At 40.5% G+C, this 19,283-nt stretch overlaps 2 protein-coding genes and 1 long non-coding RNA gene across 10 annotated transcripts in view; 2 read left to right on the top strand and 1 right to left on the bottom strand.

The window, feature by feature from the left end:
• LOC142582683 (tetratricopeptide repeat protein 21B-like) overlaps positions 1-232 on the top strand; it is a 45,352-nt gene extending 45,120 nt beyond the window's left edge. For all 6 annotated transcript variants that reach the window (XM_075692629.1, XM_075692624.1, XM_075692625.1 and 3 more), the window contains one exon: positions 114-232. In XM_075692629.1, coding sequence (XP_075548744.1) covers positions 114-191 — 78 coding nt within the window. In that variant the 3' untranslated portion in view covers positions 192-232. The remainder of the gene's footprint in view (positions 1-113) is intronic.
• On the bottom strand, positions 204-12,749 carry LOC142582684 (FAST kinase domain-containing protein 2, mitochondrial-like). Of its 3 annotated transcripts, none has more exons than XM_075692632.1 (10): positions 12,565-12,748; positions 12,225-12,438; positions 12,015-12,144; positions 10,322-10,730; positions 9,329-9,505; positions 7,246-7,702; positions 4,640-4,879; positions 3,370-3,490; positions 1,027-1,141; positions 204-405 (listed from the first exon to the last, which is right to left on the bottom strand). In XM_075692632.1, exons 2-10 carry the CDS (start codon positions 12,400-12,402, stop codon positions 289-291), a joined length of 1,944 nt encoding a protein of 647 aa, XP_075548747.1. In that variant the 5' UTR covers positions 12,403-12,438; positions 12,565-12,748; the 3' UTR covers positions 204-288. The 3 variants fall into 3 exon arrangements, 2 of the variants coding, with proteins under 2 accessions (XP_075548747.1, XP_075548746.1); XM_075692631.1 differs by having other exon boundaries at positions 12,225-12,409; positions 12,565-12,747; XR_012828468.1 differs by lacking the exon at positions 204-405 and adding an exon at positions 3,224-3,297 and having other exon boundaries at positions 12,225-12,409; positions 12,565-12,749.
• Positions 12,750-12,807: 58 nt separating this feature from the next.
• LOC142582691 (uncharacterized) overlaps positions 12,808-19,283 on the top strand; it is a 43,648-nt gene continuing 37,172 nt past the window's right edge. The window contains exon 1 of the long non-coding RNA XR_012828470.1: positions 12,808-13,088. This is a non-coding gene — a long non-coding RNA (uncharacterized LOC142582691). The remainder of the gene's footprint in view (positions 13,089-19,283) is intronic.

Consider the following 19,283-nt stretch of genomic DNA (forward strand, 5'->3'; position numbering starts at 1 on the left):
AACAAATTTGAATGTTATCACAGAAATGTCTCGTGCGAAGAATTTCACTCATTCATGACCAGTCTCTTGTAAGCAAAACCATCGAAAACTTGACTGAAGCTCACTCTCTGCAGGTTCTGGCCAAGTACCCAAGTTACCCAAAGATAAGAAAGGACATCTTAGAGAAGGCACGTGCAAATCTACGCACCTGAGGTGTTCAATGTTATCATAAAAACCAGTTCGACTTTCTCCAGCAACTGTTTTCTTTTTATTTCCTAAGATCATGTACAATGTCTTCACTGAGTACGGCTACCTTGCATGAGTGCTCCACGAAGCATCCCCTTCACTGAGCACCGCCTTAGCCTCTCTCATAACGTACGGAATCTTCTCGTAATCAGGTAGCGACTTCCACTGCTCAATGTTAACCTGCAAGAGAAGCAGAACTCGGTTGTAGCCTGTTGGCAAAAGTTTAGTGCATACTCCCTACACATGTGTTCAGATACTGTTTGCATAAACAACAAATTATGCAGTTCACCTTGGATTTGCATTTTGCACTCCCAGGCATGCATTATTAAAGCAACTTCTAACTTCCTGTCATTAACACAATGTCTGATCAGAAACACTGCATCAGAGGCACCACATATATTAAAACAACCTTCAGCAGATCATCAGGTGACCATACTGAAGACATCATGTAAAAACTTAACACAAGTCGAACACTGATGTAATGAATTATCATAAATCTAAAATGTTTCTCGCTCATAGTATTAGCCTGTAACAAATATATTATAAGGACCACAAACAACTGCTTGATTTTAACGTGTCCAGGAGGTTCTTACTTTTAAAAATCTGCAGTTCTTGCAATCAAGGCTTAGGCAGAGCTGCAATTAGTGTGCCCATAAAAAATAGGACTCAGTGAAACTATATGGAGCATGACTTTAAAATGACCACTTGATTCAAAGTGCTTTTGACATTTATGTCTATCATTCGGTCTCACTATGACAAAACCATACCTTTAAGGACATGACAAGTAGATGAGAAACTTACCAAAAGTGGGTGGTAGCCCAGTGTTACAAGATGCCTCAGTTTGGTCACAACGCTTCCTTTCACAGCCGACGTGTGTCTCCAATAACTTTGGTAATTCGCAGTCAGCACAACCAATCTAAGAATGAAGAAGAAATCAGAGCACATAGAAAAAAACTCCACAAGCAAAGGAAGTTCTGTCTTCTCTATACTTCTGCCAGCAGCTCTACAGCTAACAGATGTCTCAGAAAAGGCATATACTAGTTAAGACAAGCTAGCCTTAGCTCAGCAGGCTTCATCAGAAATTTCTTTTTATAACACTGGATAACGCTGGCCACCTAGGGAGCACTGTACCAAAATGAACTTTCAAATATGTTCATCATTATAGGAACTAGGATAAATGAAAATGTTGGCAGGAAGTAAGGCTGCCTCGAGAGGAAGGATGCAGACTTTTATTTCAAATTTAAGCTTTCTTTTTTGCACAGTGCAGCGGTTTGATACTTTGCAGAAATGATTGTGAGCACGTGATCTACGTACCACACTTGTCTGTTAAAAATGCCCGGACCTGCTGATGGACTGTTCACTCGCTTCTGAAGGAGTAGACCTGTCAATGTTTTGACAGTATCTGTGTTGCCTTTAAATACTGTCTGTGCAATCACCGCATTGTGAAATTTATATCTAAATAACTCCATATCATACTTCCTCTAGTTAAAGATGAACATTGATACCCTGAATTGTCAAACCATATGCTATTGACAAGCATTGTTGCAAGTTCTTAAATTTTTTTTCAGTGTGCAGAGACTTCGGTTGGTGCACACAACTGGCATAAATGTGCGCAGTATGAACTGATTGAGCAGACAGCAACATGTAGCGAGAGATCACAATTTCACAAGGCTGTATAACGAACATTGTTACTTGCCGCTGTCTTACTTCAAGCTCCTGTAGTTAGCAAAGCACAATGGGCATTACTATGTGTCAAGAAATGGACATCACTTGGTAAGGAACATAAAGAGGTGTCTAATGCTCACTTGCAAATTCTATGCTACACCTCAAGATTATACTCTGTTTCATACATATTAGGCAATGCTACAAAAGCTAGAGAGCCTTCTGTCAATGTGCACATTCACAACTAAAAAGTAGTGCATCACATATAAAAGCTACACAGTTTCTTTTTAGACTATTATACAGACTTTTTAGAAAAAGGGTATGAGCGCAGCAAACATAGCGTTATGCACAGGAATTACCACGCTAGGCAGACATACTTAGCCGCTAATAGTAATGTGAGTTTCAGAAGACTAATAAACTTTATTTAATTAACCTTTTTATTAGACCCTTGGGGTAGTTGTTTACATGACAAACTTAAAGGCAGTCATCTTTTAATGCATCTGCATTTTTTGTTTCATCTTGAAAATTGCACCTAATTCGAGATATTTACTATCACCGAATTTCAACGCTCTATCCAAGCAATATTGAATCTGAGCATGCATCGCTGCTAAGTCAGATGGAAACACCCAGTGTTGAAGCGTGTGAAAAAGGTTGAATGATGCAATGTTATGGAAAATACGGATACGGCAAGTCACGGCAGATGTTTGTCAGGCTAAACGAGCCGTGTCAGCTATCGACATCTTAAGGGCATTCTAACCAAAAAATTTAATAAGGGCCCCCACAGTAGAACCTCCATGCAACCGCTTACAGAGGTAGCCATTACCCATACTTAGGTTTTGAAATGGCTTGTTATCACAAATTGTCACTATGACTGTCTTGTTTCTATAGCAACTTTTGCCATAGCTTGCTGCCGGGTGCTAAATGGATTGTGCTGCTAATGAAGTGTAGAACCAAGGTTCTGCTTTGGAGGTCCTTGATGATGATTTTTTTTTCCAAATGTGCTTTAAACAATGCATGTGTGTGGTATACTTGGTGTGCTCTTCTATATCACTGAAATACAGTTGAATGTTTACAAGATGGACATGTATGTTTGCTTCCGCAAATAACATTTTTGGGTCCCATTACCTTGAGGTTGGTTGCCCACAAGGTGCCCTTTGGTTTGAATCTTACTATAACAATACTGTTATAGTAGAATGTCAAACACAGAACCCAGGATTATGGCAACATCAATGTCAGCTTAATAATATGTTGGCACTTAATTACTTATCACTACTGTTAGTGATCTATGACTGTTATGAATGTCAAAGCGACAGACAGCATCCACGCACGTACTCACAACAAAGTACAATTGTTGCAGGTTGTGTAAGGTAACCAGTACTATTGAGGTATGACCCACGGACACTTCAAGAGCTAAAAGAAATAACAAACAGCTACCACTGTAAAATTGTGTCACGAGTACCAATTCACAAATGTACAACTTACATCTTAGCGTCTTCAGGTACTCTTAAATCTTCGATGTAGGAATAACCACCTTCAGGTGTTGACGCCATTTGTGTGCTTACAGCCATTGGATACTCGCCTTTTCGCATGACCACAGCAAAATCTGAATGCGTAAAACAAACACAAAGTGCTTTTAGAAATGCTTCCTTTTTCATAACCTAGAAAATGGGTACATCTCTTACCAGCCTGTGGGTGCCACTGCAATGAGACGCTACTTAAATATATATACATATAAAAGGTCATTGAGCTTCTTAACTATACCAAAGTTGGCTATTTATACTAAAAATAGGGTACAGAAATTCTTAAATTCAGATGTCTTCAAAGCCATGTTATTCAAGGTGTTGTCGGGCCACTGACTCCAAGGAAACAACATTATACGGTCAAGAAATTTGTGCTGAAGGAGAGCTTGCAGCCTCTTCAGATTTATCCCTGAATGTCAGGTGTTTGCAGAACAGTCCATAAAACTTTGTGAATGTCCTTGAATGTGACTTCCATTAACACCAGTTTTCCAACTCCATAGAAGCAATGCATGTGGCATTTATAACTTGCCCTTTCAGGTTACTGTAGTATAACTTCATTGTTGGAGCAATAAACATAGGTGTTTGCTTTCTTTAAAATTATTTGTCATTCCATTACCTTGGAAGTTTAATTAACAGCGCAAGGACACCAGAGGGAACAGAAGAGAGAACGGAGCACTGACTTCCAACAGTTTTGTCGGAAGTTAGCACTCAGTTCTCTCTTCTATCCCCTCTGGGGTCCTTGCACTGTTAATCGAACTTTATAATCGAACTTCAAACTATGTTTTACCAACAAGCCCAATCTTACACCCTTCTTAATCCCATTACCTCGGAGTCTCCATTTAGTGCTCCTTTGAGTCATTTCTACAACAACAATATTGGTTACAGTTATGAGCATAAAAAACTAGCTTAGCAGTTACGGTGATAATAGGTGGTAAAAAATATGCTCTACAATAATTTTTTAATGCTACAGGTAGTGCCTCCCAACCTATAGAGTCCAAGGGCAACTACAAGGGCAACTACGCATGGTTATTAACTTATTTGTAGTACCTTCAATTAATAGATAAATCTACTAGTATAAATAAATAAATTAGATAGAACTATGGAGGTAGTGAAATGTAGCTAGTCATGTGGTGTGGCCCATGAACAAACTGAGAGCTGAAAAGGAAACCCTAACACACATCGCTGCAAAACAAGCATCTTGAACACTGCCTCATTCTGACAGTCGCACTCACCAATGAAGTAGCCGTGCCTTGTCCAGAGTCCCGCAGCAACAAACTGCGCTCCTCCGAGGGCAACTTCGAGGCACTTTTTTAGGGGGACCAGCAAGCTGCTCTCTTCAGCCACTACTGCGATGGCTTCCTTTCGGAGCCTGTCTGGTAAGACTGGCCCTTGATACTCACTGAGATCTATGCGGGCGCATTGCTCCAATTGGAGCAAGTTGGTTAGCATGGTAGGCCACTTCTTGCTAGGAACTGCCAGACAAAAAAAAAAAAAAAACATGATGCAAAATATCTCAGCAGCAAAGTTAAATTTAAATAGGCAGCCAGGTGGAATGTCCTGCCAACATGTTCTCAGGATGGAGTCACTCAGTGCATCCATCTTGCTCTGTGTGATAACCACAGTTGCAATTGAAACATGTAACATGTGGCATTTGCTTTTATCGATCACTACTACCACATGGAACATGCTTCAAACCAGGATTACTGTGTGCTGAGAGTAAAGTGCAAAATGTGCCTAAATAGTCCTGTGGAAAACATTTTGTTTTAGAACTTCATCTAATGTAGCGAAGTAACAAGAATAAACAAGAAGCTAAACATATGTGCGCCCACTGGCCGTTTTTTTTAAGCTAGTGGTCAAGCTGGCACACGAGTGAGGCCAACACATATATTTGACTATGCGTGACTTAGTCTGACTTCGTAATGACATTAAAGATAGCTATTAGTTACCTAATGGTTAACTTAAAAGAATGCACTCGAAGCTTAATGAAGTTAATAATTCGTTTAATAGAAATGTCTTCCTAATGTTGTTCAAGCAGCTACCACACAAAGAACCTATTAAAAAAATACACGGAAAATGTCAGTAGGCATTATCTATGTGTGTAAAAAATAATTCTACAAGGTGAAGTGCGTTTTGCCATAGTCTGCTGCAGCTCCTTGATCTCTACATTATCTCTACTGTTGATCTCTAGAAGACTTACTAATAGTGCAGTGCCAAATGTTTTTGTCACTTTGTGCCCTCTCTTTTACAAATTAATTATACTGATAAGCAAACATGCCAGCTCCACTGACCATTCAAAAATTCTTGAACACAGGACACACGATCCCATGGCTGGGTACGTATCAGTGTAAGTGGATGGCTGACTGAGAGTTTTGCATCTAAAAGGTGTACAGTGGGTTACAAAGGTCACCATAGTAGAGGGCTCTAAAATAATTGTGACCAACTTAAGTTTTTTAACCACTTAACCTTTCAAAGACGAAACATATAAATATCTAGAAAAAAATGTTTATTTTCTATCTATGTGTGCAAAACACATCAAGAATAAGCATAATCAACAAAAGGAAAAATATCTTGTGGAAATTAAAACTGCAGGCAGGAAACTGGAAGTGGGCTTCACCCCAAACCACCTAAGGCTTCATCTGGAATTTGTACTGGCAGCTCTCGTCATATGTGAACCATGGGTGTACATTTCATTTGCTTTACATCACGTGTGCGACACCACTGCAGCTGGAGATTTGACATTGGTCTCTCTCTCCTGACAGTGCTTCAAAAAAAGAAAAAAAAGTGCATCATATGCCAAACTACTTCTTCATCCTGCATTTCTTCTCTAGACCAACAAATGACACTTCCTGCCTGTCATTCAGTGTTGGCCAAAGGCATTTAGCTAGAAACCTTGTACTCAACACTGAAACTCTGCAACAAAAAAATGTTCTTCTGGTACACTCTAAAACAAAATTACACCCTTTGAATCGTATCTTGCCGCACAACAATAAATGTCATCTGTCTTGTCCACATTTCCTTTCTTTAACGCTGCAAGCCCGGTACTTCCCAGTAATGAATGGCATGCACTTTATCAGCATGACATAGCATTGCCGATGGGAAAGTAGCGGGTGCAGCGTTTTCAAGAAAGGAAACGAAAGCAAGGCATATGACGATTATTGTTGTGTGGCAGATGTACACCCCGGCGGGTGTACGTTTGTCTGAGAGTGTGTGTTGCTTGTAGGCAACACTCTTCAAGAAAGGGTTAAAGCAATTTTTTTTAAGCAATAGTACCATTCTGGCTTATCATTTTTCATATAAACAGGGTGACCCCAACCTATGAGGATCACGTGCTACCGTTTAGCAAGAAAATCTTCCTCGATAAAGGACTAATGATGTAACAGCTACTACTGTCATCTATGGAGTGAAAGAAAAAAATGCCATATGACGGCCTCTGCACATCACAAGCCATTCAGAAAGAGGTGAAATACCCATGACGAGGGGAGCTTGTCATAAGCCATAAAGTTACAAGCAGAGCTTGTCAAGATCCTTAAAAAGTTATCATAAGTTTACCTAAAGCTCTTCAAAGTCCATGTAATCTACCAACAGAAGTGTTTCTGCATTCCACCCTAATCGAAATGTGGCTGCTGTGTCAGGGAATTGAACATGTGACTTTGTGCTCAGCGGCAGAATGCCATAGCAATTGAGCCACCATGGTTGTTGTTTCAACACAAGCAGCTAATACGGATACTGCACATACATTGATGGATTGATGGACATGCACATATGGATACTACACATACAAGAGAGAAAGAAGGGGCTGAAAAAGCAGAACGGAGAGAACCACCATGCAACTACTCACCTTTGAACTTGGCTTTGTTGAGGAACTGCTCATCAAAGGCCCGCTCCAGCAACTCCTTTGGGAAACAGTGCAGCCTTGCCAGATTTGTCACAATCCTTGCAAATATATGCGGTGCCACAAGTTCCAACGTACCAATCTTTTCCTGACAGGATGTCAAAATGCGGGCGGCCTCACGAAACAGATCAGTCTGCTTTGGACAGGCAGCCACTAAGTCCGCGAATGACACCACAGAGACTCTCTTATCTTGGGTGATGCTTTCTTCTTCCTTGATGATGCGCTCTGCCAAGTATTCTGACAAGCACGGTGTGGCATATTCATGCTTGTAACAGCAATCAAGCACCAAACTCAGCTCCGACAGTGGCCAGTGGTTATCCATACTGCGATGCACAAGGGCTTCAAGAAGACGTGACGTCCGAGGAGTGTCACGCATAAAGCTGGCAAGAACAGCCCTGATAGTCTGGCAAGTTGTAGGAAAAGCATAAATAAGAGAAAACAACATGATCTGCTAAAACTGTTTGTATGTCTTTCTACATGTTACTCTTACATGTGATTGCCCTAGACAACTTGGCAACATGATTAATTTCTAATGATGATTGCTCTGAACTGGTGCACTGAGGTAGAATTCTTCTTTTTCCTCAAAGGAGCACCTAAATAATATTTCAGTCTCCTTTTCTCTCTCTCTCTCTCTCTCTAACAGAAAGCTTTTGATTCAGTGATCACAGTGTGATTGGACATCAGACAGGACATGGCTTTCCCGGATGCTGTTTACAGTTTATGGGGCAAGGTCAGGGTGACGTCAACTTTTCAGCTTATGTCACTTAGTTGCAAGCAGAAGTGTAGAAGCAGTGACAGTGCACAGAAAAAGTTGTATATACTCCTAAGAACGACAGGGGTAAAGTGTCTGGGGACATGGTGGCACAACAAAGGATTACTGGCTCTTGCACATACTGGAGTGACTGGCAGGCATTGTAAAGATACATGAGGCTATGGTATACAGTACTTTGGAATCCAGTGCTAGGAAAACACAGAACAAGACAAGGAAAGACACAACACACTGCTGTGTAGTTTCTTGTCCTGTTCCATGCTTTCCTTGTGCTGTTTTGCACAATGCAACCATACCAACTTGCCAAGTGTACCATTCTGCTATGGTAGTATATCTTTCAGGCTGGTACCCATAATGTTAGTCATCAAGCTGGGGTTGTAGTGTTGGTTAATTTCTTTCCAGGATATCGCTTTTCATTTGAGTTGGCAAGGTAATCCAGTGAAAGCAGGCTTGACTAAACGAATGGCAAGTTTCCTGTCAGAGTTACACTCCGCCCCCAGCTACGGCCACACTTGCATTGACTGCATTCAATTTGCAGCCAAACACCTGATGTGTAAATTATCAGCAAACAAAAAGCACCGTGGAGAATGCACCTCTGCCAGGAAGAGGCTCCAAGCTATGAGGAGTGAATCTGATCACTCATTGGGCTAGAAGACCATTGCATGACCCTGAAGTATTTCCTGCATATTGACAGGGAATCTGAGCTCTTATACTGGTTGTAAATACTGTTGCTCACAGTGTGCCTTTCCTTTCCAAGACACTTTCTTTCCCTTTCTTGTATTAGGCCATAGAGACACCCTTAAAAAAAAAAAAATTGTCTTCAATAAATCAAATTTCACATCGCCTCGCTGTCAAGTACACGACAGGGTGCCCATTGCAACCGGTTTCAAAATGTTGCAAAAGCCACTGTACAATGCACCACAGAAAAAAAAAGCAGTACGAAAGACTTAAAAGGCTTGAAGAACAAGGAAACAAACAAAAAATGAGCACATGACAATGAGACCTCTTTGTCTTGTCCTCATGTTTTATTAATTATTAACAATTAAATTATAATCGCATAAATAATTAGTATACAAATTAATTAATTAGTCACTCAAATGCTCAACTACTCGCAACTGAAGGCTCACTCTAGGATATAAAGAACACTAAACGTGGGCTTTCTGGAAGTATCCAAACGAGTGTATGAAAAATGATCAGTTGTTTTTTCTGGGGTTAAAGGAATGCACACTACTGCTATGATATGCTGAAAGGAACACGTACCTTGGGGGCGTATGATGATAAGTTATCAGTCACAACTTGTTCACAGCCTCTCAACAATTCCTTGACACAGGGCACCAGGAAGCAAGTTGAAGGGTTCATGCCTACAGTAATAACAATTGTGGCTGCCTGTTCGGGGTCCAAATTTGGGAGCTGTGAAAGCAGGCTGACGGCCAATTTCTTTGAATGGAGAAATGAAAACAAGAATTCAGAAAATGATGTTTTCAGTTTTCTGGGCCTAGTAAGGCATTACAACAGTAACAAGATACTACAAGTCATCACATGATGATTTCACAAGACAAACACAGCACTGCAAGATAATTTTGTCTCCTTTCAGCTGGCATTCCATCGTGAAGGCATTCCTTGCACTAAGGGCTTAGTGGCCTATACTTGCAGTAGCACTTTGACATAACAAAAATGGACATAACAAATGATCAGATATAATCAAGTAAATATGTTTCTTCCCAATATCAGCCTGTAATGATCACATGCTTATAATGAGAATACTAGATATAGTGAACATATTTTTCTGTTGGATAATACCTTGTTATAACAAAGCTGGACTACAAAAATACAACAGCATAAATTTGGCCCTTGTTCGTTAACACATATTCTTCACTATCACCATTATCATTCGAGCACTTAACATTATCAAAAGCTGTAACGTGCAACTGTATCAAACAGTTCTGACCTAGTATCACCTATACTTCTTCAGTAGCTTGGTTATAAGGAGCATGATAGATTTCCTAGCACGATACAGTCCAGATGCATAAAATTTAAAACATAGAGCTTTGGATCAACAACAGGCAGATTAACACACACACACTTTCAAATCATAGCAGGGAATCACCAATTTTTATCTAAACCAGTGCTGTGACTGCAACCTTCCAGATAACTTTTTCTAAGGTTGAAAATATTAATGGCTATCTTTGGTGTCGTAAGTACATGAGAATGAAGTCTCCAAATGCAATTATATGAAACAAGAACTGGTAGTACCTCAACAAGAGTAGGATCCAGCTCTTTCGTATAAGCAAACTTGAAACAGCGCACAACATCATCAATGTTGGTAAAGTTCAACTGAATGGGCAGCTGAGCTTGGAACACAAGTGGAACAGCTATCTTTAATGCGTCTGTTATAGAAGAGCTTGACTTCTGCCACTGAAGGAGCATGTCCACAAATACAAGTTCTGACAATGTCAAACTGTTGATGCTGTGCTTCAGCATCTGGCCAATGGCTTGGACGAGGGCAGTGTTGGCAGGAATCTGAAGAAGCGTGCACAGCTTGAGCAAGGACAGCACTTCTTGTGCCTCATAATATCGCATCCGCTTAAGTGCCCTGTTGCATAATTCTCGGAAGCCCGAATGAGAAGTCAAGCTCTTGAAGTCCACTTGTTCAGGCTGTTGCCTGGAATGAAACAACGGTCTGAGTATTAACTTTGATAAAACTACAGCAAGCAAAAGTCCTTTACATAAGTAAACATACTAACATGAGGAAAATCCTGAGTTACAGCAAATCCCAAATGAAGTCAACAAGACTTGCTGTTGGGCAAGTTGGTTATAGTCTACATAAGGCATTTTAGTGCAATTAAAGAAACAAAAGACCTGAGAAGCCAGTGGACAGCGTGAGCGCTAACTTGCTGTGCCTGCATATCTGTCAGATTGAAAAAAAAGCATGGATGTCAAAGAGACAAGCCAGGTCGTACGTCAGCTGTGCTACTGGTGTTGTGTACGGAATCGCGCTTTTGGTGTAGGAGGACCTATGTAGGTCATACTTGGAGATGTATTAAAGACTGGGCACAGGAACATGAATTGTCTGTAAAGAATAAATGTAATGTGCATTTACCTGCTCACTGTGACACTTGCAAATGCATACTACGGCTTCATAAGAAGATACGAGGCAGACGTAATGACATGTTGGATGGGAGCTGTTGGAAAAAGGGCCATGAATTGTATTACTGACACAGCAGTTTGTCTTTATCTCTTCGGTAGTGAATTCAACTATTTTTTTTTTACATGACCTTTTCATGACGTAACTGCTGCACATATGTACATTTGGTAGCCTTTTTGCTGTTTTTCCGAAATAAATCAGTTGAACTTAGGGCTTTCCCTGTCCACTGTGCTTTTTCTTCCCTTCTTTCTCAGTCCTGTTGTTTCCTTGATTGTGCTATATGTATCCCAAATGACATGCAGACACCCACACACAACAAAGATATATGTAACAATTGCCACACAAATTTTATCAGTAATTGATACGCTAGAAGTCCTTCAACCATCACGTAAAATTCAATTTGGGCAGATCTTTACGGGTGAAAGATGTATGCCTTTACTAAGATTTCAATGCCAACCGCTGCTGTCCTGAAAGTCACCGATAAGAATTATTTTTGTATACTGCAAACCCTTGATCTGTTCTTGCCACTACTGTGGATTCTACTGTGTCACCTAGTGTACAAGCTACACATGGCTTGCATATATTTTATTACTGTACATATTTTTGGCCCTATGACGTGGTTTTTTTTTCATTTTCTTACTACATATATATATTTTATATTGTTGTTTCTACTATGAGGAAAGTAGTAGTAGTCACCATTATAAGGTGACATCTATTTATTTTATTTTCATTTAAATAATAATAAAAGAAGCATATTACTAAAACGCATCAATCGATATAAATTCTGTTCTTACAACTTACCTAATCGCATCGTGAAGACACGTAAACGCTGTCAGCACTTGGGCATTGTTCATTACTCGGTGGTGCTGAACGACTAGCTCGAGAATTCTGTCAACATTCTTGGCCCTCTGTAGTTGTTCCGCGAGGATATCTAAAACACACAAAGTTTGAAGCCGTTGACTTGCGCCGTGCAGCCAAAGCACTCACTGGAAAATCAAGCAGATCTGTTACCTGCGTCTTTCGAAGGTACACTGGGCGCAAGAGGAGCTTTGGACTTGACCGTAGACGTGATGATCTGGTCGCTTGACGATGCGTTGGATGAAAGAAACCTCAACGCCGGCAGTCGCCTAGGTGCCATGGCCCGCCGCCCGATGCCACGGCACAATATAGAAGGGATTCGCCTCAGCATCTGGCACCTGTGAATACGTTGGTGCACCGCGAGTATCTAGAAAGAAAGCCACTGCTTGCACACGCGATACAAATGGCTAGGAGCCAGATTGTAGTCTGTCTGCTTTGAACTTTCGCTCGTACTTCATTCAACCTTCATGCTTTAGAAGAGCCGTGCACTTACCTTGCTTTGATCGAGACCAAGCCGGTATATTATTGCCTTTTCGGCAGGACCAAACTGCTCCTGGGATTTCGCTTTCTATGCCAGCAATCACATGGCAGCGAACTTGCCAGGAAACACTGGATAATCAATCGTGAACGCAATTTCTATTTTGGCAACCCTCCGCTGATCGCGCACATGGACGCGGCCATTTAATTGTGGACTACAAAAAAGCCGGTCGCGATTCCAAAGTCGAGTCAGATCGAGTCTAAGCCAGAACAGCCGACAGTAGTCATGGTTTCGTTTAGATTTGAGAGCGATGTCATTCTCAACCATCGCGTTTTTAACGTATATTTCGCGCAAAATCTTACTTTTAGCAGTTTCAAATTTCTCGAAGAGATGAGACTGCGAGTCTTGTTTTACGCAGCTTCGTTTACTTACCGAAAAAACACGAAAAACATGAATCTATGCTTACCTGGTCTGTTCGCCGACCTTCAGGACTCGCAGACTCCGTGCTAAGAAGACGTGGTCGCAGGACGCCATCACGCGTAAGCTGCTGACATGCTTTTCTTGACCACTTGAGATTTGCAAATTTAACTCTGTACTGCCTGCCTCTTGCATTATGAAAATGATCTACCCGATAGTATAACCTATCACTCGATCACACACTGAAGTGTACGTTACAAGAGCGCAGTCAAAAAAATAACAGCAGCATGTTAGAGTTGCCATGGGAGACTTTTCTGCCGGTTTTTCCATGTGACATACAACGATTTTGTTCGTTCAGACTGTCAGAACGACAGCTGGAGTTTAGTATATATTGCCGCCCGCAAGTAAGATATGCTAACCTAAAGGACGCGCTCAGTTTAAGCTTCAACTAGTAAAGTGTTTTATCTTTAGTCGAGTTAACTGCAAGTCTAGTTGGTGATCTTGCATACTAAAAAGATTTTGCGCCAAAAACAACACGCACAAGAAAGACGACACCACGGGCGCGTGTCGTCTTTCTTGTGTGTGTTGTTTTTGCCGCAAAATCTTTTTAGTATGTTTTATCTTTCTTCTGCATTCCGAAGTGAATTTGTTGGGAAATAATTTTTATTAGTATAGAGCGTGCGTAGACAGGCAGAATGAACACTTGCACAGCTGTCTTTTCTTCTCTGTCTTGCGTATAAAACGGCAAACCACAACAAATGCGCCTGCATCGTATATTCTGTGTGGGATCACGCGGCAGCGTGGGGTCCCTTTTATGCCGTGCACGACAGCACAGCAGAAAAGTTCAGCACTTGGTTACAGAGTGTAATGAAAACTCCATGGTATGTAGTTAACGTTCAGCAGAAGAAAAAAAGAAAAGTACCAACGTCAGACAGTTTGATGCTGAAAATATACATGTTGGACTTGCATTCATTGTGTTTGCTGTCTAACGACATGAAGAAGCGGCTGCGCAAGTTCAAACGTGTCATTGTGCTTATTGCTAGTTTCATACATGCTTCAGGAATACACTCCTTTGCTTTTACATACTAATGTGCATAGGTGACCTGCGACATGTGTGCTCTAAATCCATGTGTGCTGTCCGACATAGGCTGTTTTACATTATTACAACTGACTAAGGGGAGCTACAATTTCAACAGGTTACAAAAGTAAACAAAGTACAGAAGGCTGCCTTTAAGCCAAACTCTGTTGGGCCAAATTCTATAAGCCAGCCACTTTAGGCATCCTTGTTTACTTTTGCTATGAATTCATGAATTTTGTTTAATGCGAAATTCTAATAAGATGAGCCTATTCGAAGAGTCTACAGAACAAAAGTGCCATCAATGCAGTAAGTGTTGAAGCTTATAAACACCACTGCACTGCAGAAAGATTCTCTTCATCCGGTTTTCTCTTATGCCTGCCCCCCCCCCCCCCACTTTTTTCTTTTTTGTTGTTTGCCTGCCGGAACAGAAGTCCTGCAATCTTTGTTAGCACTGGTCATTTCTACGCTCTGATTGCTAAGATGCAAATAATTAAATATACATTAATTCCAGAAAAGTAGTTCTTGTATGAATAAAATTGAAGTCAACAAAGCACTTATCGCAGCAGCATAAGCTGTGCAGCAACAATCACGACTGAGAGATAAAGCAATGACTTTATTAGAACAAAAGACACCTGTAAATATGTGATGCCAGCATGGCCCCCTTAAGAAAATGAACATAGCAAAGTACAACAGTAATAATAAAATGCGCCTTGTAAAGTAGGCACATCAAGTTAAAAAAATCAAGAATATCTCGATCGTGAAACTGCCATAAAAAGACAGTAGAAAGCTACAAACTGCATTCTTACACATATCTTTGGTTGTGTATACATGGTACACACATATCTACCTGCAACAAACCTGCAACCCTGATGAAAAGTTACTCAGCATTACTGCAGAACGCAATATGAATAAAAAGTTGTTACCTGTACTGGAATCTGAGTCTATATTTTGTACTGACTTAAGTTGCACAGCAATTTGGCACGCTAATTTGAAGATGACAACTTTTGCATGGCATCCACTGGAATTTGAGAAAACTGCTATCTGCATGTAAATGATAATCGCAGGTAAAGGTCGGAAAAATATTCGACTTAAGAGAAATAAAGCACGGCAGTGAGTAAACTTGTACACATTTAAATATACGTCAGAATAAAATAATGCTGAAGGTAGAAAGAATTGTTGCATAAGTATATATACTTAGCTGTTAAAAAAAGAAAAGTGAGAGGAAACAAAATAAAAAATAATGACTCAGTTGTTGATATGGTGCATTTGTAGTCAGGTATCTCGCCATTAGCACCTCATGCTGTCAAATGTTTGACTTAATATAGAGAAAAAAAACCTCTTGGAGAGGTGCATAGATAGCTGCCACATATGCTGAATCTATTGCATGTCATTATGCCCATTGCATACAGGCAGAACAGTACTACATACACTGTCAGTAATTAACTATGTATACAGGTATAGAATTCATGACACGCATACTTGCTTAAAACAGGTTTCCCACAGGGAAGGTCATCAACATTCTGTAATAATATAGTGCAGGCAACAAAAGCAACCAACATTGAAGGCTACACGGTATGACCGTCGAGAGGTTTCTAATAGCATAGAGTTTGCTAGTAAAATTGCAAGCAGGAACTCTGGCAATGTTATCATTTCACTGCCCTGGTTAGTACTACATGGATTTGTTTCATCTTCATTCCTGTGGCTTCATACATTCTTGTGGCTTTGTTTACTATGCTTCATCTACCATTATTGGCCTAAATTTCGAAGCAATCTTATTTTTCTAAATGCAGAAGGCAACAAGACTCGGTGCACATGCGTAATCACTGCGAGCAGTGGAATTCATAACGCAATATTTTGTTGAACAATTTTCAAAGTTGCAAAAGACATTTGAAGTCAGAAGGATGAAGCTCAGGCAAATCCACATAGGTACTAGCCCACCGTTCCCATCCTGGCTGAAATGCCATACTTGGAGCTGCCGCAGTTCGGTTTAGTAATTTTTGTAGGAAACTTTGCCTAATAGCACATGGTTACAGCAAAACCTGCATTCTTAATGCGCTCGCATGCATTTAATATACACAGCTCCTAAGGGTAAGATTGTGCAGTACCCCAGACCCAAAATCAGCAAAGCTGGCTGGCACTATATGGCAGATCATACTAAAGAAATGACACAGCAGCACTGACATATCCTGTAAGAACTCCTTGTACCAAGATAGGTCCAGACCCCTCTGGCAAGGCAACAAGCCACAACATATGCATCAACAAAGATTCTTTGTGAGGTAAACAATATGAACAGTGAAAGTCACCTTGGTTACATGATAAGAAGAAAGTACAAAATGATGTCACAGCCTATGGGAACACCCACACTATAGTTACACAACCCTGAAATTGCCTCCAAAAGCTACAAACCTTGCATGGATTAAGAAGGATTGGGAGGGTAGGTGTGTACACATTTTCCCTTGCACACTTTTCTGTGTGCACCATGTATAACATTGTTTAGCAAGCAGAATATGTTGCTGGGCGAGTTGGTTCAAGTCTAGGGAGTAACACATACCCCTAGAGTTGTTTAGCAAGCGCTGATGGTGATTGCATTTTCCTAAATGGCTCAAAACACGCAGCCATCAGATACGATATTGCAACTATTAGACAAGCAGCAACATATGCAGTAGCATATACTAGCAGCAGAGCATAAAAAACTTTTCATGTTCAAGGCACAAAAAAGTAAGCAATGGTGCAGCTCCATCTCAAATCAACAGAAAGAAAGCAAGAATGAGCGTACAAGAAAATACTATGTTCGATTCAATATTGTGACCACACATGCAAAAGTATATTCGATGCATAACCTGGTGAAGGTCATTCCTTTACTAAGACTACCCTCACGTCAATTATGGTATGATATACAATTCTTGTACAAATGCAATTAATTCCTATGCCACTTATATTTAATATGTTACACTAAATAACCCTGTTGAGAGGCCAGATGTAAGTCGCAGAGGCACTCATACACGTACAAAACTATGGAACAGAAATCACTACAAGAAAACTGTTACAGACATGAAAAAGAGCCTGCAATGGCAAAACCAGGCTTGTACAGAGACAATCACATAGCAAGAAAATAAATAAAGGAACAAATGCCAGAGCTGCTCTCCTGGATGTTAAAAAAAATTGTGCTAGGCTAGGGCTATAATGGAGTATGCAAATGACAATGACAAGAGCATGAAAGATTTGTGTACTTGATGCATATCGCAATTCGGCCAATAAGATAAGTGTGCTTGTGCTAACGAACTTCACACAAACCTTCACCATATAGTGCCGGGAAATACCCTTTTCAAACGTGAAGGAATGACAGGTTAGCTTAAAGGGACAAGAGAACAGACTCGTTGGCTAGTTGGTACCGCATAACTTGAGGCAAAGCGCAAAATAGCACGTAGGACAACAGAAGGGAATGAAGACACAGCTCTACTAACCACTGAATTTTATTACACATGGTTACCCCATCCGTACCATGGTACCATAGGATGAAAGAAAGCCACCGTTGCAACATAGATTTTTTTTTCGACAAAATCATCCACCATAGGCTACTACCGCGATAGGAACAAAATTTTCTTCTTTGAAAGCGACTCAACATTTCTACAGAGAGAAGGCATATGCATTCGTTCTTGCCTCGCGCCTCTCTTAAGTGATCTAGTTCTCACTCATTACTATATGATCCTGTACAGTAGCTTGAAAGGATCAGAGGTAGCAAAAGTATTTAGGTATGTCGATGATTATCTAGTGTTTCTACAATGTGACAATGAATGCTTGGCTTCTGCCATGTCTCCTGTTCAGTTTTTTGCGAGTTCTTCCAACTTCTTATTTTGTCATGTGAAGAGTCTACTAATAGTTCCATTAGGCTTTTAGATCTTACGCTTGTTTTCTCGAACAGTCGTGTGTATTGGTGCTATGAGCCCCAAGGGAAGAAAGCCATTCTATCATTTTATCAGCACATTCCAAACTAGGTAAGCGGGGCATTATTAACCTTTGTTTTAAAAATTTTCCGAAAGCCAAGTTTCACGCCTAAGTGCAGCTGGCTACCCCTGGCAATTGCTGACTGCAGTGGCTGGCAGCCTGCTAAGAAAACGAGATGATCACCTGCATTTCGCTGCCCAACAAGGCAGAGGCAGAAACGTGGTGGTCATGCCTTACATGCACCAAGCTAGCCATAATCTGAAGAAAATTGGGAATCGTATTGGCATTGACATCGTCCTTTCAGCCCCTTTGAAATTGTCTGGTTTATGCGTGAAAGTTAACAATACTATAAAGAGGCGCTATGACACTGAGAAGAGTTTGTTTCGTGCACAGAAGGAGTGGTGTACCGTATTCCTTTAGACTTCAGGAAGGCATACATTGGTCAGATGGGAAGGTGCCTCAATGCACGCTTATGGGAACATTCGAACAATGTCAGTAATCTGGTAAAAACTGGTCATCTAGCTGAACACAGTGTTGTGACCATAAACCCTTGTTCCTTTCGCAGTAGCGGCCTATGGTGGATATTTTGCCTATGTTGCGACGGTGGCTTTTTTTCTTCCTGTTGTACTATGGTATATATGGGGTAACCATGTGAAATAAAGTTCGGTTGTTAGTAGTGCTGTCTCTATGTTCCCTTCTGTTGTCTTATGTGCTATTTTGCACTTTGCCTCAAGTTAAAGGGGCACTAAAAGAGAAAAAACAATTTGAGCTCAATTGGTAGATTACCCTTGAACATTACCAAAAAAGACACTTTTACTGTGAGGATATGTGCATCTTTTCTGGCTTTTTTTTTTGGTAAGCCAGAAAAGATTAAAAAAAGAAAAGAAGAAACTGACAGACCGATGGCAACACTGCCTTGAAATGCCATGACATTCTGGATTTTGATGCCGTCTGCTTAGGCATAGTTAAATCTTTATCACTACAAATGGACTATGTGTATTCTAAAAGAGCCAAAGACTGAACTTATGATGTTTCATGACTATTTACTGCACCACGACGACTAAAATGCAAAAAGATGCTTCGTAATTTGTCACGTCACACTGATGTACTTGCCTTGGAGTGCAATTTGAAAATAAGCTTTTCATCAATTAACATGAAATTAAAGAAAGTAGAGCCCTTCAACAATACTTTATCAATCTAAACTGATTTGGTGTTTCTCTTTTGTGTCCCTTTAACATGATTGAAAAATACCATGTGCACTCAGTGTGAAATTGCATTTTACAGGCAAAATAAT

Source organism: Dermacentor variabilis, chromosome 5, assembly GCF_050947875.1.
Source record: "Dermacentor variabilis isolate Ectoservices chromosome 5, ASM5094787v1, whole genome shotgun sequence".
In the NCBI taxonomy this organism is placed as follows: Eukaryota; Metazoa; Arthropoda; class Arachnida; order Ixodida; family Ixodidae; genus Dermacentor; species Dermacentor variabilis.